At 41.2% G+C, this 16,736-nt stretch overlaps 1 protein-coding gene across 3 annotated transcripts in view; it reads left to right on the top strand.

Moving 5' to 3' along the window:
- The window catches only part of GYS2 (glycogen synthase 2), a 65,464-nt gene that overhangs the window by 24,163 nt on the left and 24,565 nt on the right, over positions 1–16,736 (top strand). For all 3 annotated transcript variants that reach the window (XM_058282875.2, XM_004448663.5, XM_004448662.5), the window contains exons 5-8: positions 5,265–5,409; positions 14,720–14,837; positions 15,020–15,140; positions 16,301–16,407. In XM_058282875.2, the coding sequence (XP_058138858.1) occupies positions 5,265–5,409; positions 14,720–14,837; positions 15,020–15,140; positions 16,301–16,407 (491 nt within the window). The remainder of the gene's footprint in view (positions 1–5,264; positions 5,410–14,719; positions 14,838–15,019; positions 15,141–16,300; positions 16,408–16,736) is intronic.

Below are 16,736 nucleotides of genomic sequence, written 5' to 3'. Positions count from 1 at the left end.
TAAAAACAACCCAGATGTCTATCAACAGGGGAATGGATATCATTAATTCATAAAATGGAAAATTACTAAGCAACAGACAGGAATTACTGAATTATGCAACAACATCGGTGACTCGAAAACATTGAAGTTAGTCAAAAAAAAAATACACTTTTTAGGGTTTCATTCACTTGAAATCCTGGAAGAGTTAAAACTGGCCTGTGATAATAGAAAGATCGGTCGTTGCTTCAAGTAAGAGGGATTGATGGAGAAGTGGGACAAGGAAATTTTTGGAGTGATAAAAATGTTCTTTCTTAACAGGTGGGTGAGTTATCTATGTATTTGTCAAAATTAAGCAAACTGTATATGTAAGATGTGAGCATTTCACTGAATGTAGATTATATTGTAATAGGAAATATTACAATAGTAGGAGCCAAAGTACTCACCCCTCTCCAGCTCTCAGATATCTTACATTAAAAGAGATGGGGGCAGGTAGGGGAGGCTGCCTTAAAGCATCTCATGTTTTCTCTCCCTCTTCCTCTCATTTCCAAGGACGAGTCCCCAGAGTTATGTCCATTCTCAAACAAAGCAGAGATGGGGTAGAATTTTCTTACAAAGTCATTCTAGTTGTGCCCAAAAGGAACAGACATTTTCCACTTTTCTACACAAGGGTAAACCTTTGCTCATGTCACAGATTACAAACAGAATTTTCTAAAATATAAACTCATTTGAGCAGAATGGCACTGAAAGACTCGCTGAAATGCTTTGCTCCTGAGCCCTTAGGGTAGAACCGCATTTGACTTCACATGGGGCAGGTTTTATTTATACTACTGTATCGGAAGATGCCGGATGCCTCCAGGTTCTTGGTCCTGTTGCATACAAGAACCGAAGAACATGCCAGTTTAACTGGGCCAGTAAAAAGAGTTTACTGAGAAACGAGAGAAGAAAGCAGGTACAGACATACACTGCAGCGACCTCGAGGCAGAGAGGAGCGCCTGGGGGGGGGGTGGTGGTGGTGGCCCTACTAGAGCCTACTAGAGCCCCTACCCTCCCTCCCGTGGGGAGGCCTGCTGGACGCTTTCTGATTGGTTGCCTGACGATCCCCGCCTGTTACCTCTCAGGCACGGAGGGGGAGGCCTCCTGTTTGGAGGTACCCAGGACAATGGGGAGGCTTGTTCCGAGTTATTCCCCTGGACACCCCCAAAGTCTCGGGGGTCCTTCTGCCTTTGTTCTTGGCAGCAGCCTTCCTTCAGGGGGTTTCTGGGAGGCCTCGCCGCCATCTTCTCTGCCATGTGACTCTTCTTGCTCTTTCCCTATACTAACCTGCCTCCTGCCTTATCAACGAATGAAACTGAGCATCCAAACACAGGGGTACCAACTTCCAGCTGTTTGAAAAAGGATCCTTAGTTAAACTGGGCTGAACTGGTGTTGTGCTGATGGTTAATAAGTTCAAATAGCAATACGCATTTTAATGGGCAAATTTCATTTCCCCCCTCTTCCTTCAAATTAGCCAAATCAAAGTTTATGATTTTTGTTGAAAGGTGTGCTTCAAATTAATAAAAAAATTTCCGTGTAAAATTTGGTGACCAAAAAGTAAAATAAGCTACTTTAAAATAAATATATATGTATATATTTATATTTTCTTGGTGATGGGGCATCGGTATCAACTCACTTTTTAAAAAAACATTTTTATTGTAGTAACATATATACAACTCAAAATTTCCCAGTTTAACCACTTTCAAGTATAAAGTTTAGTGGTTTAAATCACAGTCACAATATTGTACTATCACCAACATCCATTACCCCAACTTAAAAAAAAAATTTTTTTTAAGATTTATTTCTCTCCCCTTCCCCACCCATTGTCTGCTCTCTGTGTCCATTCACTGTGTGTTCTGTGTCCACTTACATCCTTGTCAGGAGCCACCAGGAAACCATGTCTCTTTTTTGTTGTTGCTGTTGCATCACCTTGCTATGTCAACTCTCTGTGTGTGCAACACCACGCCTGGGTGGACTGCACTTTTTTTTTTGCTCAGGGCAGGTTTCCTTGCGGGGTGCCCTCCTTGCGCATGGGGCACCCCTATTTGGGGGACGCCCCTGCGTGGCATGGCACTCCTTGTGTGCAGGCAGCACTGCGCATGGGCCAGCTTACCACAGAGGTGAGGAGCCCATGGGTATCGAACCCTGGACCCTCCATATGGTAGGCGGACACTCCTATCAGTTGAGCCACAACTGCTTCCCATTACCCCAACTTTTAAAAATGTCAGTTTTTTGATCAATAAAGTTAAGTTTGCCAAGAGTAAGCTGAAAAGTTTGATTTACCTATGAGGTCAAATTCCATGAGGCCAAAGTATTTATAGAATTTAGACCCATTACCCTTCCAGCTTTCCATATTCAGAGCTGAGTGACTTCATATCACAGAAAAGTAGTTTGCAATAATCTCCTTTATTAAAAATTTATTCTATTTTATTTTGAAAGAAGCTTTAGATTACATGAATGCTACCTGGAAAATACAGGGGATTCCCATATATCCCTCGCCCGCCCCCTCCCACACTTTCCCCCATTAACAGCATCCCTCATTAGTGTGGTACATTTGTTATAACCGATGAGCACATTTTGAAGCATTGCTACTAGCCATGGTCTATAGTTTACATTATGTTCTACACTTTGCGCCACACAATTTTATAGGTTTTGACAAAGTGTATAAAGGCCTGGGTCTGTCATTGCAATTCCAGCTTTCCATATTCAGAGCTGAGAGATTTCATATTGCAGAAAAGTGGCCATAATAATTTAAGTCTTTTCCCTGACAGTTATTTCTTGTTATTTCCTATAATTCAAGAGGTAAAACCCATATGTGCACATACGGCTGGGTTAAGAGCTGTGTATTGGATAGGTGCGGCATTCTTGTCAAAAAGGAAGCACATAAACAGCCAATGGCCCCCTCCCATCTGCCGTTGCTGTAAAACTGCGGGTATGGCTGGGCTCAAGAGCCACAGATCTAATAAAGAAGGATTTCCCAATGGCAGGAAAGGACAGGCACTTGGTCCTGTGCCTGTCAGCAGACCTTCCAGGGAATCGCCAGGCTCCTGTTCTCCAGCCCTGTATCTTTGCATACAGTTCCCATTTCTAAATGCCCACATTTTATACCTTCTTCAAGACACATGGTAAATGCCATCCCACCTATGAAATCTTATTCTCTTCTCTACAACCATTAATAATAAAAGCTAAAGTTAATTGAACATTTTTCACGCACCAGGCACTTTTCTAAACACTTGAAATGCATTAACTCATCTAATTATCAAGCCCCAGTGTGATAGGAATCATTTCATACTTCTCTCCAGAAGTGTTTTTTTCCTTAAACATAGGTCATGTCTTTACCACACAGTAAATGAACCCTTTCAATGGCTTCCTATCGTGCATAGGACAAAGTTTTATCTTAAGGGAATTAGTGATCTGGCCCTATTATTTTCTACCAGCCTTTGTTCCCTATACCCTACACTCAATGCTACAATCACATCAGACATCCTGTTATTTTCTACACCTGCCATGCTACTTTATATACTTATTCTTTAGGTCAACGAATTTTTCTGCCCCAAGTAACTTTTTCCCAATGTCCCACTTCAAATGCTATTTTTTTAACAAATCAATTTTATTGATACATATTAATAAAGCGTAAATCCACCCAAAGTGTACAATCAGTGGTGTTCGGTATAATCACAGAGTTGTGCATTCAGTCATTTTTAGAGCAAATGCTATTTTATGTATCCAACCAACCTGGGGATACAAAGATGAATAAACTGTGGCCCTTGCCCTTGAAGTGTGCATTCTGGGAGTGATACTGATAATATGAACAATTATTACACAGTGTGAGCTACTTTTCCCAGTACCCAGCCACAGAGAATCAGCCCTGCTCTCATCCTGTACCTTACTCGGGCACTTACGCATTTCTGCCTGATTTTTGCCTCTGTTTTTCTGCTAATTTATACACTCCTTGAGGGTAATAGGAACGCATAAATCACTCAACAAATGATGGATGAACGATTTGGTTGAGCAAATGAGGCCAGCCATAGAGAGCTTCTTAAGAAAACTTCAGCCGATACGAGATGCCGTATCGAGCCTTGGCTCAAACATTTCCAGAGATGGTTGCAAATATTACAGTCGTGAGAAAATGTTCTGGGAAATTTCCTTGTTCTAAACCTTAGAAATGTCTAATGAGTCTTTTTTAGTATTTTCCTCTTTATGAGGCAGTAAGTATTAGGACTGACTTGTTGACAGAACTGGAATCTGAATTATAGAAAAGCAGGTTAGAGCATAAATTTGGGCATTAAACTGGGGGTTAGTTTAGGGCTCTGCTTAGATACTTAGTAGGAGTGTGACCTTGGACAAGTTTCTTTCCTTCTATGACATTCAATTTCCCCCTCTATAAAATGAAGACTAAACATCTTTTTGGTGGCTTACGAAGATTAAATAAAATACTGTGCTTAGGAGCATTCCTGACAGTGCTGAAGAGCTACTAACAATCTTTATTATGAAAATTACCCTACTGATATGAAACCAGAAATGGTGTCTGTTCTCTTAGACACTAACTAGTTTCACGTGGAACTAAGTGAGACATAACAATCAGCAACTAAGTGAAATGGCAAATGCCCGCAGCTGTTGCCAAACTATTTAAGTAATTGCTGGGGGTTGGTTTGGTCTTTTTTTTAAATTTTAAGTTAAGATAGATATGCAGATTAATAGATGATTGCACAATCTAACACATTATCTAATTAAATTAACTGTATACCCTTAGCAATTATAAAGTGCAAGGAGTATATGTAACCATGGAAAAGCATATCTTTTGTTTTTCAAGTTCACTTTCAATGAATTAAGGAGAATAATTATTCTTAAATTGAGTGTCAAATTGAATGTCAGCTTTGTTTGTTGTTCATGGGCAAAATAAAAGTACCCTGGGGAGAGGAATTAGCTCGATGTTTGTCAAAGGTGGGATAAAGGAAAGTATAATTAAGATATCAAAAAATCAAGAATTCTGTGTGAAAAGTGGGAAACATTTCTTTAGGGGTTTAAACAGCAGTTTAGAAGCAGATATTAAGTTCTTTCTTATGAAGCCAAGTAGTTCTGTTTTGCAGTAAAGGGCTTAATAAAAAATTTATCATTGCATATGATTGGTCATAAAATCTCACACAGCCTGGAGGAAAACAATGTAAGAAATACGTGATTTTGTTTTGCTTGTGTGGAAGGTTCACATAAGAGAATGTGTATGTGATGTCATTTGTTTTGTTTTTTAACAGTTTAACGTCGACAAGGAGGCTGGGGAAAGGCAGATCTACCACCTGTACTGCCTGGAGCGAGCCTCCGTTCACTGTGCTCATGTGTTCACCACCGTTTCGGAAATAACAGCCATAGAGGCAGAACACGTGCTGAAAAGAAAACCCGGTAATTATCACCCCTGAGTTGGCCCCTGAGTTTTCAGCTCCAAATAACATTAGATTATGAAAATTTTGTTTTCACAGTATAGAATAACTCTTGGAGAAAGGACCATATTCACTCTTTTTTTTTTTAATTTTGGTTATTTATTTTTTAAAGATTTTTTATTTATTTCTCTCCCCTTCCCCCATCCCCCAGTTGTCTGCTCTCTTGTGCCCATTTGCTGTGTGTTCTTCTGTGTCCACTTGCATTCTCATCAGGTGGCACTGGGAATCTGTGTCTCTTTTTGTTGCGTCATCTTGCTGCATCACCTCTCCCTGTCTGCGGCACCACTCCTGGGTGGGCTGCGCTTTTGCACAATACAGCTCTCCTTGAAAGGGGGCTCTCCTTGAAGGGGGCCACTCCTTGCGCGCAGCAGCACTGCGCATGTGCCAGCTCGCCACAAGGGCCAGGAGGCCCTGGGTATCAAACCCTGGACCTCCTATATGGTAGGTGGGCACTCTATCAGTTGAGCCACATCTGCTTCCCTATTCAGAACATATTGTGCTCAATCTGTGCTTGTTGAATAAATGAGCTACGTTTGAAATGCCTAGGTCTGAACTGGGCTGTCATAATGACGATGTATGGAGCCAACCTGTGTTGGCTCTTCTCTTTCAATAAAACAGAAGTCAAGCAATAAAGTCAGACATTTGCACGAGATTACCCCCAGTCCTGCATTTTGGAGCATGGTCTCATCGGTTCTGCTTTGCAGAACCGTGTTGTTTTACTTTTCCCTCAGACCTTGCAATTTTTTTTCTGGAAGCCATCCCTATATCATCCTTAGATTGCCAAGGGTAAGAGGCATATTTATAAAACATGGCCCTACCACCTGGCCACAGTTGATTGGTCCAGAGGTAGACACTCAACGTAAGCTGAGCCAATCAGCGTGCTTCCATAAGAAGGGGCCTAAGCAAATGAAAATCAGCTTTAATCAAGTCTTGTATAATGTGGATGCCAGCTTTGAAGCTGTTACAGTGTCTTTTTCTATCATGTTGCCTGGGATACAGAGACAATTAGTTAACAGTAAAGTTAAGGACTTTACGTTCTGAACAGTTTAGACAATAATTGAAACTAATTCCAGAGGCCCAGCTCAATCTTTGCCATGCATCCTATCAATAAACTCCTTTTTATGCTTTAGCTATTATTAAAGTATAAAACTAAATGGTCCTAATTAATATATCCTCTTTAATATCTCTGTTGTCTTTCAGAAAATAGCTGAATGTCTAAAGGAGGTATTTTAATGTGCTACATAATCACTTTTTAAAAAACAAGAATCCAAGTAATTTGCCTAGTAGCAACATAAAGATCCTATGCTATCCCTTCTTCTTTCCAAGGATTCTTATGGTTGTGCTTGAATTCTCACTTCCATTCCTCTTACAGGACTTTATTCCATCAATATGCTCACTTCTCTCTTGGATCTTTTTTTTCCCCCTGACTGTGATGTGCTTTTCTGAGCTTACAAAGATGCTTTATTTTTCCCTATTCTAAAAATTCTTTTTAGGCTGCTGCTCTATCAACTGACAACAGAATCTCATCCTTTCTCTTGCTGCCAAATATCTTAGCAGCATAATCCACAGCTACTGCTTCTACTTACTGCTTCTACTTCCCCTCGGACTCTGGCTTCCAACCTCCACCAACCCCCTAAAAATCACCAAATTCAGATTTAACATTCTTTGGCATTATTTAGCATTCTGAGGTGGTAGACACCACTATCTTTCCCTTACTTTTTGTGACACAACACAATCCAAATTCTCTAACAGGATTCTTCTTTAGCCTTCCAATAGTTTTTTCTACTTTCTTCTGCTTTTTTAATTTTTAATTTTAAAAGATTTATTTATTTATTTCTCCTTATCCCTCGTGGTTTGCACTTGCTGTGTGCTATGTCTTTAGGAGGCACCAGGAACTGAACCCAGGACCTACAATGTGGGAGGGAGGTGCCTAATCTCTTGAGCCACCTATGTTCCCTGCTTTGTTGTGTGTGTCTCCCATTATGATGTTTCTTCTTGTGTCTCTTGTTGCATCATCTTTTTGCATCAGCTTGCCATGCCTGCCTGCTGTGTCAGCTCACTATCTTACTTGTTTTTTTCTTTAGGAGGCACTGGGAACCTCTGCTCCCAGCATTTGGTGTGTCTCTCATTATGTTTTTCCCTTCTTATGCCTCTTGTTGTATCATCTTGTTGCGTCAGCTTGCTGTGCCTACCCATCATGCCAGCTTGCTGTCTTCTTTAGGAGACACCAGGAACCGAACCACGGACCTCCCATGTGGTAGGCAGGAGCTCCATCACCTGAGCCACATCCGCTTCCCTTGCTTTTGCTTTTCAAAGTGGATGTTCTCCAAGATCATACGCTAGATCCTGTTTTCTCTATATGCTGTTTTCTTTCATTTTTACTTTCTTAGAGACATAATTGTAGAGTTGGGGTGAAAACATGTGCTTGGTGCCAAATACCTAAATTCAGTATCAGAAATGACTTACGTTGAAAATATACGTCTAGTTATGTGACACTGTACAAGCTAAGCTCTCTGTGCCTTATCTGTATAATGAAGACAATACTGTCTCTTACCTAAAATTGTTGCATTAAGTACAAGGATGAACACTCGGAATGAACTCATGTCAGTGCCTGGCCCATTGGAAAGGCTCAAAAACCATTGGTGCTTTATATTTAAGGTGGATCACTGTCTAGGTTTGTGCAAGCTCTGTCTGTAAGTCTGGCTACTCACAAGCTGGTGTCACCTGAAGTGCTGCTAGAGCTTTCAACACTGCGATCTCCTCCACGTCTGACTAGTGATAGTCATTTGGCGGCAATGATTGAAATTGTGAAATCTCTGAACACTTTGGAGCTCAAGTAGGTCAATGTACTTTTAGTAGATCATTAAACATAAAATCTTTCCCAAGAGCATTTTGGAAAAAAAAAATGCATCATGTTGCAAAGGTATGACTTTGTATTTCCTAGTTTTCCTTGAAGTGCTTTCCAGTTAAAATGATAATCATAGCTACAATGCTGAGGGCACAACTCCAGAGCATGTGGCAAATATCGGCTGGTCAAAACCTCACATGGGTACTGTGAATGGGGCCAGACATTTAAAAAAATAAAATCAGAAGTTACTTTCTAAGACCATTGCAATGTGATCTAAAGAAACATGAACTCAAAAGTTACTTTTTTTTAAAAGATTTATTTATTTTATTTATTTCTCTCCCTTTTCTCCCCTCCCCAGTTGTCTCCTCTCTGCGTCCATTTGCTGTGTGTTCCTCTGTGACCGCTTCCATCCTTATCAGTGGCACCGGGAATCTGCGTCTCTTTTTGTTGCGTCATCTTGTTGCGTCAGATCTCTGTGTGTGCGGTGCCATTCTTGAGCAGGCTGTACTTTCTTTCGCGCTGGGCGGCTCTCCTTATGGGGTGCACTCCTTGCGCGTGGGGCTCCCCTATGTGGGGGACACCCCTGCGTGGCAGGGCACTCCTTGCGCGCATCAGCACTACGCATGCGCCAGCTCCACACGGGTCAGGGAGGCCCGGGGTTTGAACCCTGGACCTCCCATGTGGTAGGCGGACGCCCTAACCACGGAGCCAAGTCTGCTTCCCTCAAAAGTTACTTGCTTAGACCATTGTGACAATCCTGCCAGCTCTATACCTATCCCCAAGGTAAACAACTTGCAATCCAAAGTTTTGCCTCCAAAAACAAAGAGCTTTAAAGACTATGAATGCAGTGGTTTTTCAATTTCTACAATATTTTGTACTTACAAAGTACTTTTTTTCGTTGAAATCACTTCATTGCCTATAGGAAAAAGAAGGGTTGTACGGTGCTGCCTCAATTTCATGTATAAACAAGATGATCAAGTTTCACTTTTTCCTTATTTCAAAGGCATTGGGTTGTGAAGTTTTGTTTGATTGTTGTTGTTGTTGTTGTTTTGCCTCTATGCAAATTCTGAATTTACTCTCTGTGTAAGGAAATGCCCGTTGTGTGATCTTGACAGGAGGCAAGACTCTGCCTTCCCCCAAGAATGCCAGAGGAAGACAGTAGGGGGACTTCTTCCTGCTTCTGGGCAGGTGGGAAGCAAATGAGGCGTTCAGCAGAGCCGGCGAGTGCTCCTGCTCCGGATTTAAATGCTGAGAAAGTACAGAGGCCACAGCATTCACAGCAGGGACAGCAGTTGCAGCAGGGACAGCAGTCACAGCTGAGGTGGCCAGAGGCGGCCATCATCCCACAGCTTTGCCCACTTCCCTCGTCTTCCTTGCCTGAGCTGCCCTCCTGCCTCACCGCTAATTCCGTCAGCTCTTTTATATCACTTCCATCAATTCCTTTACTGCTTAAGTGAGTCAGACTTGGTATAAACCAGCTTGTTTTACATCCAAGAGTGCTGACTGGTAGAGAAAATCACAGGAAATTATAAAATACAATGAAACTACAATAGAGGAAAGGAAAAATGCTCACAATTCTACTATCCAGGGGCAATTACAGTCAATACCTGGCTGTCTAGGTTTCTAGACTCTTTTATATGTATAATTTACGTGTACCAAATGAGATCAAACTGTGCTTTCTACTTTCTTTTATTTAACAATATACCGTCAGCCTCTACCAACAAGATCATTTAAAATAACTAGATAGAAGTCTATTGTATGGATATATATAAATATATCCATGGACATTTAAAATTAAATATTAAAAATTCATATTAATCAACACTAAAATGAAATATTTTAAATTACTGTAATAGTTATATTTATTCCCAAATGTGTAATGAGGATAAATTCCTGGAAGTGAAACTTCTCTCTCAAAGCTTATGCACACTGGAAGCAGACTTGGCCCAGTGGTTAAGGTGTCTGTCTACCACAGGGAGGTCCGTGGTTCAAACCCCGGGCCTCCTTGACCTGTGTGCAGCTGGCCCACATGCAGTGCTGATGCACGCAAGGAGTGCCGTGCCACGCAGGGGTGTCCCCCGCGTAGGGTAGCCCCACGCACAAGGAGTGCGCCCCATAAGGAGAGCCGCCCACTGTGAAAGAAAGTGCAGCCTGCCCAGGAATGGTGCCGCCCACAAGGAGAGCTGACACACAAGATGACGCAACAAAAAGAAACACAGATTCCCATGATGTTGACAACAACAGAAGCGGACAAAGAAGAACACGCAACAAACAGACACAAAAAACAGACAACTGGGTCGGGGCAAGGAATGGGAGATAAATAAATAAATCTTAAAAAAATAAAAGCTTATGCACACTTTTGAAGCTTTGGTACAATTTCAAGTACAAATGGTATAAAGCTATAAGGTGACCCACAAATTTCTGAGCATTGTCGAATCGTATTCCAGAAAGGTTTTACCAATCTATACTTCCTCCAGAAAAATAGGAGTGTTTCTACACATTCCTACCAGCATATTTTTTTAGTTCTTTGACAATTGGATATGTTTAAAAGGCAATTGTATAGTCTTCTGCTGTACATGTCTTTGTTTACTGAATATAAATATTTTTTCACGCGTATTTTAGGCATTTATATTTAACCTTCTGTTTAGTCAGCTATACCTGCTTCTTTCTATCAGGATGTCTGTCTTTTCTCTTTTTTCTTTTTTTAGTTAATTTCTCCCACACCCACACCCCCACCTCATTGTCTGCTCTCTGTCTGTGTCTGTGTCCATTTCCCATGTGTTCTTCTGTGTCTGCTTGTATTGTCTTTGGGGTGGCTCTCAAAACCAATTCTGGAAACTTCCGGAGTGGAAGAGAGGCGCTCATTCTCTTGTGCTACCTCAGCTTCCTTGTTTGCTTACTGTCTCTCCTCTCTCTCTTTTTGTTGCGTCATCTTGCTGCGCCAGCTCGCCGCACAGGTCAGCATTCCTGTGTGGGCCAGCTGCTTGCACGGGCCAGCTTGCCTTCACCAGGAGGCCCCGGAAATCAAACCCTGGGCCTCCTGTATGATAAGACGGGAGTCCAATTGCTTCAGCCACATCCGCTTCCCTTTTTTCTTGTTGATATAGTAAGAATTAAATATATATGCAAAAACACACACATGCCTTAAATGTCATGTTGCTTTTTCTCAATTTGCCATTTGGCCTTTAGTATGTTTACTGGGAGTTTGGCAGTTATTGATTCAAGCCTACACTAGTGCCTTTTAGTCAGTGTTTTTCTGTCTTGTTAGAGTTGCCTAACCATAGAATGTGGCCTTCTAGTTGGGAACAGTAGCAAGCAATTGGTAACATTGGTTGCCTCTAGGGGGAAGAAAAAGTCAAAGCAGATGGATGGAAGGGAGACTTTTCAAAGTATATCTTTCAAATATTTGAAATTCAAATGATAATAATTATTACTTATAAGCTAATTAATTTAATTAATGAAAATGAAACTCGGAACAATACCAACTACAGAGTGGAACTACTCACAAATGGACGATATTCTTACTAGCATGGTAAACTTTTAGAACCCCTTTTAAATACTATTTGTAATGATTAGATTCTATATTAGTATTTTTACTCTTAAGACAAAGCCACTATTTTTAACTCTACAGTGTTTCAGGATCCACATAATCCCATACCCATCAATGGGGCATAATTTATTTTTGTCTTGAGCTGTGTAGGCAGTGGTGTGCTGGAACCAGGTCACAAGAGCCAACTGCTAAAATTTCAGGAAACTTGTAAGCTGGTTGTTAAACACAGCCATTATTAAAAATTAAATTATATTAACTCAGTATTGAATCATATTAAAATAAAATTAATACTGAAGACGTACCACTTCCTGATTATTACACTAAATTTTACTATTATATATGCTCTTGAAGTTATTTATATCTCTTGTATGCATATGTATGGTAGAAATACTATATATTGTTACTGCACATTTCTTCCTAATTCTTAATTCAGTGAGAGCGCATTAATAGCTTGAAATCAGTTGTGGTGGTAACATTTTACACCTAGAAATAGGCAGATGCTACAGAGCAGCTCTCTTGCTCTCTCTTTCCTTTTCCTTGAGAGTCAGTTATTTACCACCACACCAAGTCCGTGTAAGTTATTCTGCAATATAAACATGGATATTAGAAGCTCTCCTTAACTTGTTAGGGAAATAAATCTAGACAATTTCTAGATGCAGGTCCTCTCTTTTTAGTTAAATATGAAACAATTTAGAAACTCCCAGAAGAATTCAAGCCATAAACTGGTACCAATATACATCCTTGCCTTCTACATTTGGGGAAGGGGGGCAATACAGCTGCATGGGACAGTTTTGTTTGTTCTAAATCCTGCTTCTGTTACTTTGTAGTTATTTGAACTTGGGCAAATAATTCTCTGCAGCCCAGTTTCTTCTTCAGTAAAATGAGGACAAAAAAAGAATTTGCCTCTTAGGGTTGGGCAGATTGAGTTATGTACCCTAAGGGGGGAAACAATACCCGTTCTTACTCTTCATCCCGCTCTTTGGGCGAGATTGCAAACCGGACCTTTTGATGTCCTTGGTTTTAGTTAAGGCGCGGCCAGCTCTATCAGGACGGTCTTATCTTGTTACTGGAGGCCTAGAAAGAGCAAGCTATGGGGAGGAGCAGGAAGCCAGAGGAGAAAGGAGAGGACATTGCCCTGTGACTGGAGAGCAAAGAACCCAAAGACTCAGTCCCCCAGAACGCTGCCGACCCAGCAGGAAGTCCACCTTCCAGCCTCAGAAACTGAGACTCAATAAATCGTCAAGCCTCCCCATTGCGTGGTATTTGTCACAGCAGCCTGGGACTTGTGAAGATGAAATAAATTAGTATTTCTCAAACATTCCAATGAAACAAGTACGCCCTATGTAAATGTTATAGAAAGATAAAATGCACTGCAAGAGGTGATTGTCCTACTGTTTTGAATTCCCTTTATAGTTTATCCAGGAATTATTTACAAGAAAGCCTTCCCTGGGAACTCTGGTGACCTAAAGTGACTCTTGCTGTGGTAAGGTACATAAAGTAGTATAGCAAATGCCCAATTACTTAGTAAAAACTCATAAAATTCAGGAAATTCTTTTTATGTGAAATGCCCAGGAAGCCTGGGTTTCCTGTGGAAATGTTTGAAGAAAACAGTTTGTTAATTATACAATACTCTTCAAGACAACTTGATATGCTCACACTTCTAGTTCAAGTCTCCATTGCAACGACCCCAAAAACGTGCTAACATTTTTAAACATAGCGTCTGTTTTAGGTCCCTGTGGCTGCTGTCCTGAGCACCCACAGCCTGGGTGGCTTTAGACAACATGGATTTCTCCCCTTACACTTCCGGAGGTCAGAAGTCCTAAATCTGTCTGCAGGCTCGAAGGGAGAACCCATTTCCATGCCTCTTTGAGTTTCCGGGGGTCACTTAGTCCTTAGCTGGTAGCACTTTCCTCCGATGTCAAAGTGCATCATCACCTCTACTCTCTGCTTCATTGTCACATCCTTTTAGGCAGTCAGATCTTCCTCTGCCTCCCTCTGACCAGTATCTTTGGGATTACATTGGGTCCATCCATATGATCCAAAATAATCTCTTTATCTCAAGGCCCTGGATTTAACCACATCTGCTAAATCCCTTTTGCCATATAAGGATCATTCACAGGTTCCAGGGTTTAGGTCCTGGGTGTTTGGGGGCCATTATCCCCCCAACCACGCCTCTTGCCTCTGTTTTTACTGCTACTAATAACCCATTTATTCAGGAGTCGTCTCCTTCTTTCCTGTGAGAGAAGAATATTCTGGGAAAACAAGAATGTCTTCCTGTCTGAGCAAAATAATCTTCTGGGCAAAAGGAGTCAGTTTGTATTTTTAAAAAGGGCGTTTTCAATTTTCCAAATGAAGTGAAGACTGACCACACTTGGTTACAGTAAGATGGTGGAGGTAGTTTAGTGCCATGGTTAAGGTCATGACAGCGGGCACAGACTGCCTGCACTGATTCTGCCCCACTTACCGAACACGCGCTCTCGGACAGGTTCTGTAATGCCTCTGTGCCTCAGTTTCCCGCCCTGAAATCGCAGGTGACGCGAAAGCACCTACTTCATCCGTTGTTGCAAGGATATTAAGTGAGTTAGGCTGCAAAGTGTTTAGAGCAGCGCCTTGTGTGTTGATAAATGTCAACTACAGTAATTATCGTCCTTGCCATCAGCGGGGCTGTTTCATTGGACCAGTGGCTCGCTGCGGTTTTGGTCAGGTGCTCCTGGTTTCCTTTCTCAACCAGAAGACTTGGAATTCTGAAGTTTTACGAGTATGTAATTCTATCACAGTCAGAGAGGTTAATAGCATTTGACCTCATCGGTTTTTCTATAATGGTACCTTCTCTCAGAAGAGGATTTTCAGGACGATTTTACATTGCTTTTCCAGATGTCATTACTCCAAATGGCTTGAACGTTAAGAAATTTTCAGCCGTACATGAGTTTCAAAATCTGCATGCCACATACAAGGCCAGGATCCAAGATTTTGTTCGAGGTCATTTCTATGGGTATGCTTTTCTTTCTTTAAAAAGAAAAAAAAAATGTGCATGTGATTTTAGGGATCTTTGGTAGAGAGAAAACAGCACTGTTATAGTATCTTTCCTAGAGCTCTTTGTACTTTGACAGAATTCACGTGTACATTTTGTTGATGTTGCCTTATTTCATGTGAAACTGTTTTGTTCTGTTTCAGTCATCTCGACTTTAATCTTGAAAAGACCTTGTTCCTTTTCATTGCTGGGAGGTATGAGTTTTCAAACAAAGGAGCTGACCTCTTCCTAGAATCCTTATCCAGGCTAAATTTCCTGCTGAGGGTAAGAAAGTTTTACAAGGGTTCAATCCCCAGTAGCTCCCTAAAAAATAGTAATAAAATAAAGAAAAGATCATAAGAGTCAGAAAACACCGGTTTGAATCTCAGCTCTGCCACTGACAAAATACGTAAGAAAGCTCAGACAAAATATATAACCTCTTGTGCTTCTCTTTCCATATGAGGAAAATCAGGATGCGATAGCTATTGTAGGGTTACTGTGCAGCAAGTTGCTATGTGGTGCGTCAGAGGAACACGGGCTCGGGCACAAGAGAAACTTGCAGCAAATGCCTGCTTTGTTACTTACAGGCCCAAAGTGTCTAAGAGAGCCCATCACGGGCAATCTCCCAGGGAGGGTGACTGCACAGCAACACATGCCACACCTGGAGTTAGAAGGAGAGAGAAATCCTGCTCCCCTGGGACTGCTCGCCAGAGATCCAGCTGGGGCTGCTTGTTCTGGAATTCCAGGTTTAAAGTAGGGTCAGGCTGTTCAGGAGACTTAGCCAATCCCCGACTGACTGCTGAACGGAAACATCTGTACGCACTAGAAGGGGGTTTGTGGTCAGGAGGACTGGGGGTGGCGGCTAAAAGTGCCTGTGACTTCCCTAGTAATTAGCGCAAGGATTAGGGTGATTCATATATTTAAGGCATCTAGCAGAGTAGCTGCCACACTGAAAGAGCTGAGCCGGTGCTTGTTCCTTTCCACTAGGGCTAGAGAACAAAATGCACCATCAGTAGGAGACTCAGGACATCTAAGAGAAAAATGTAAACAATCTGCTTGTGCAAATCCGTGTGGTTAAGCTGAAAAATAGAATAAGAATGATTACTACATTTCCAGTCTGAAATTTTATGTGCTCATGTTTAAATTATTTTTTTAACCACAGGAAAGAGCAGTAATAGCAATGGCATTTGGGCTCTGTATTTTAGATGATCAATGCCATGAAAATATTTTGTCTGAATTTCCAAATTGTTAAATTGATAAGTCAGGATTGAAAGAGTTAAATGTAAATTTCTTCAAAAGTCTCAGGTAGATAGGTATAATTTCCCTGAGTTATATTAAGTTTGTTTTGATCTAAAGATATTTTGACAACACTGCTTTTCAAAGTTTCAGGTCCATCTGTTACACGTTCTGTTTTATCTTTGTTGTGTTTTCTAACCTCTCATCAGATGCACAGAAGCGATGTCACGGTGATTGTGTTTTTCATCATGCCTGCCCAGACAAACAACTTCAACGTGGAAACCCTGAAAGGACAGGCTGTGCGGAAACAGCTGTGGTAATCCCGCGTGTTGTCAGTGTTTCCAAGCACGCAGTGTAAACGGAATTTTTTAAGTGAATGATCTCTGATACAACCCCTTGAATATTTTTTTCCTTAAGTTTTTTATCTTCCTAGTTGCGTTACTATGTTACATACCGTAGTAACTACAAAGCAACTCGGTTACTCTAAAAACTTTGAAATGAGGTACAATGGAAGGCGAAATGTTTAAAGAAGAGCCTCTTAAGAACTCTTTGAAGATAGATTGAATTTTTTACATTTTTTTAAATTATTGTGGAAATGTCCAGCATGTCAAAGTAAAGAGCCATGCATGATGACGCCTCCCTATG

The sequence above is a fragment of the Dasypus novemcinctus genome, chromosome 20 (assembly GCF_030445035.2).
Source record: "Dasypus novemcinctus isolate mDasNov1 chromosome 20, mDasNov1.1.hap2, whole genome shotgun sequence".
In the NCBI taxonomy this organism is placed as follows: domain Eukaryota; kingdom Metazoa; phylum Chordata; class Mammalia; order Cingulata; family Dasypodidae; genus Dasypus; species Dasypus novemcinctus.
The sequence above is the reverse complement of the archived record's forward strand: the minus strand, read 5'-3'. Positions and strand labels throughout refer to the sequence as shown.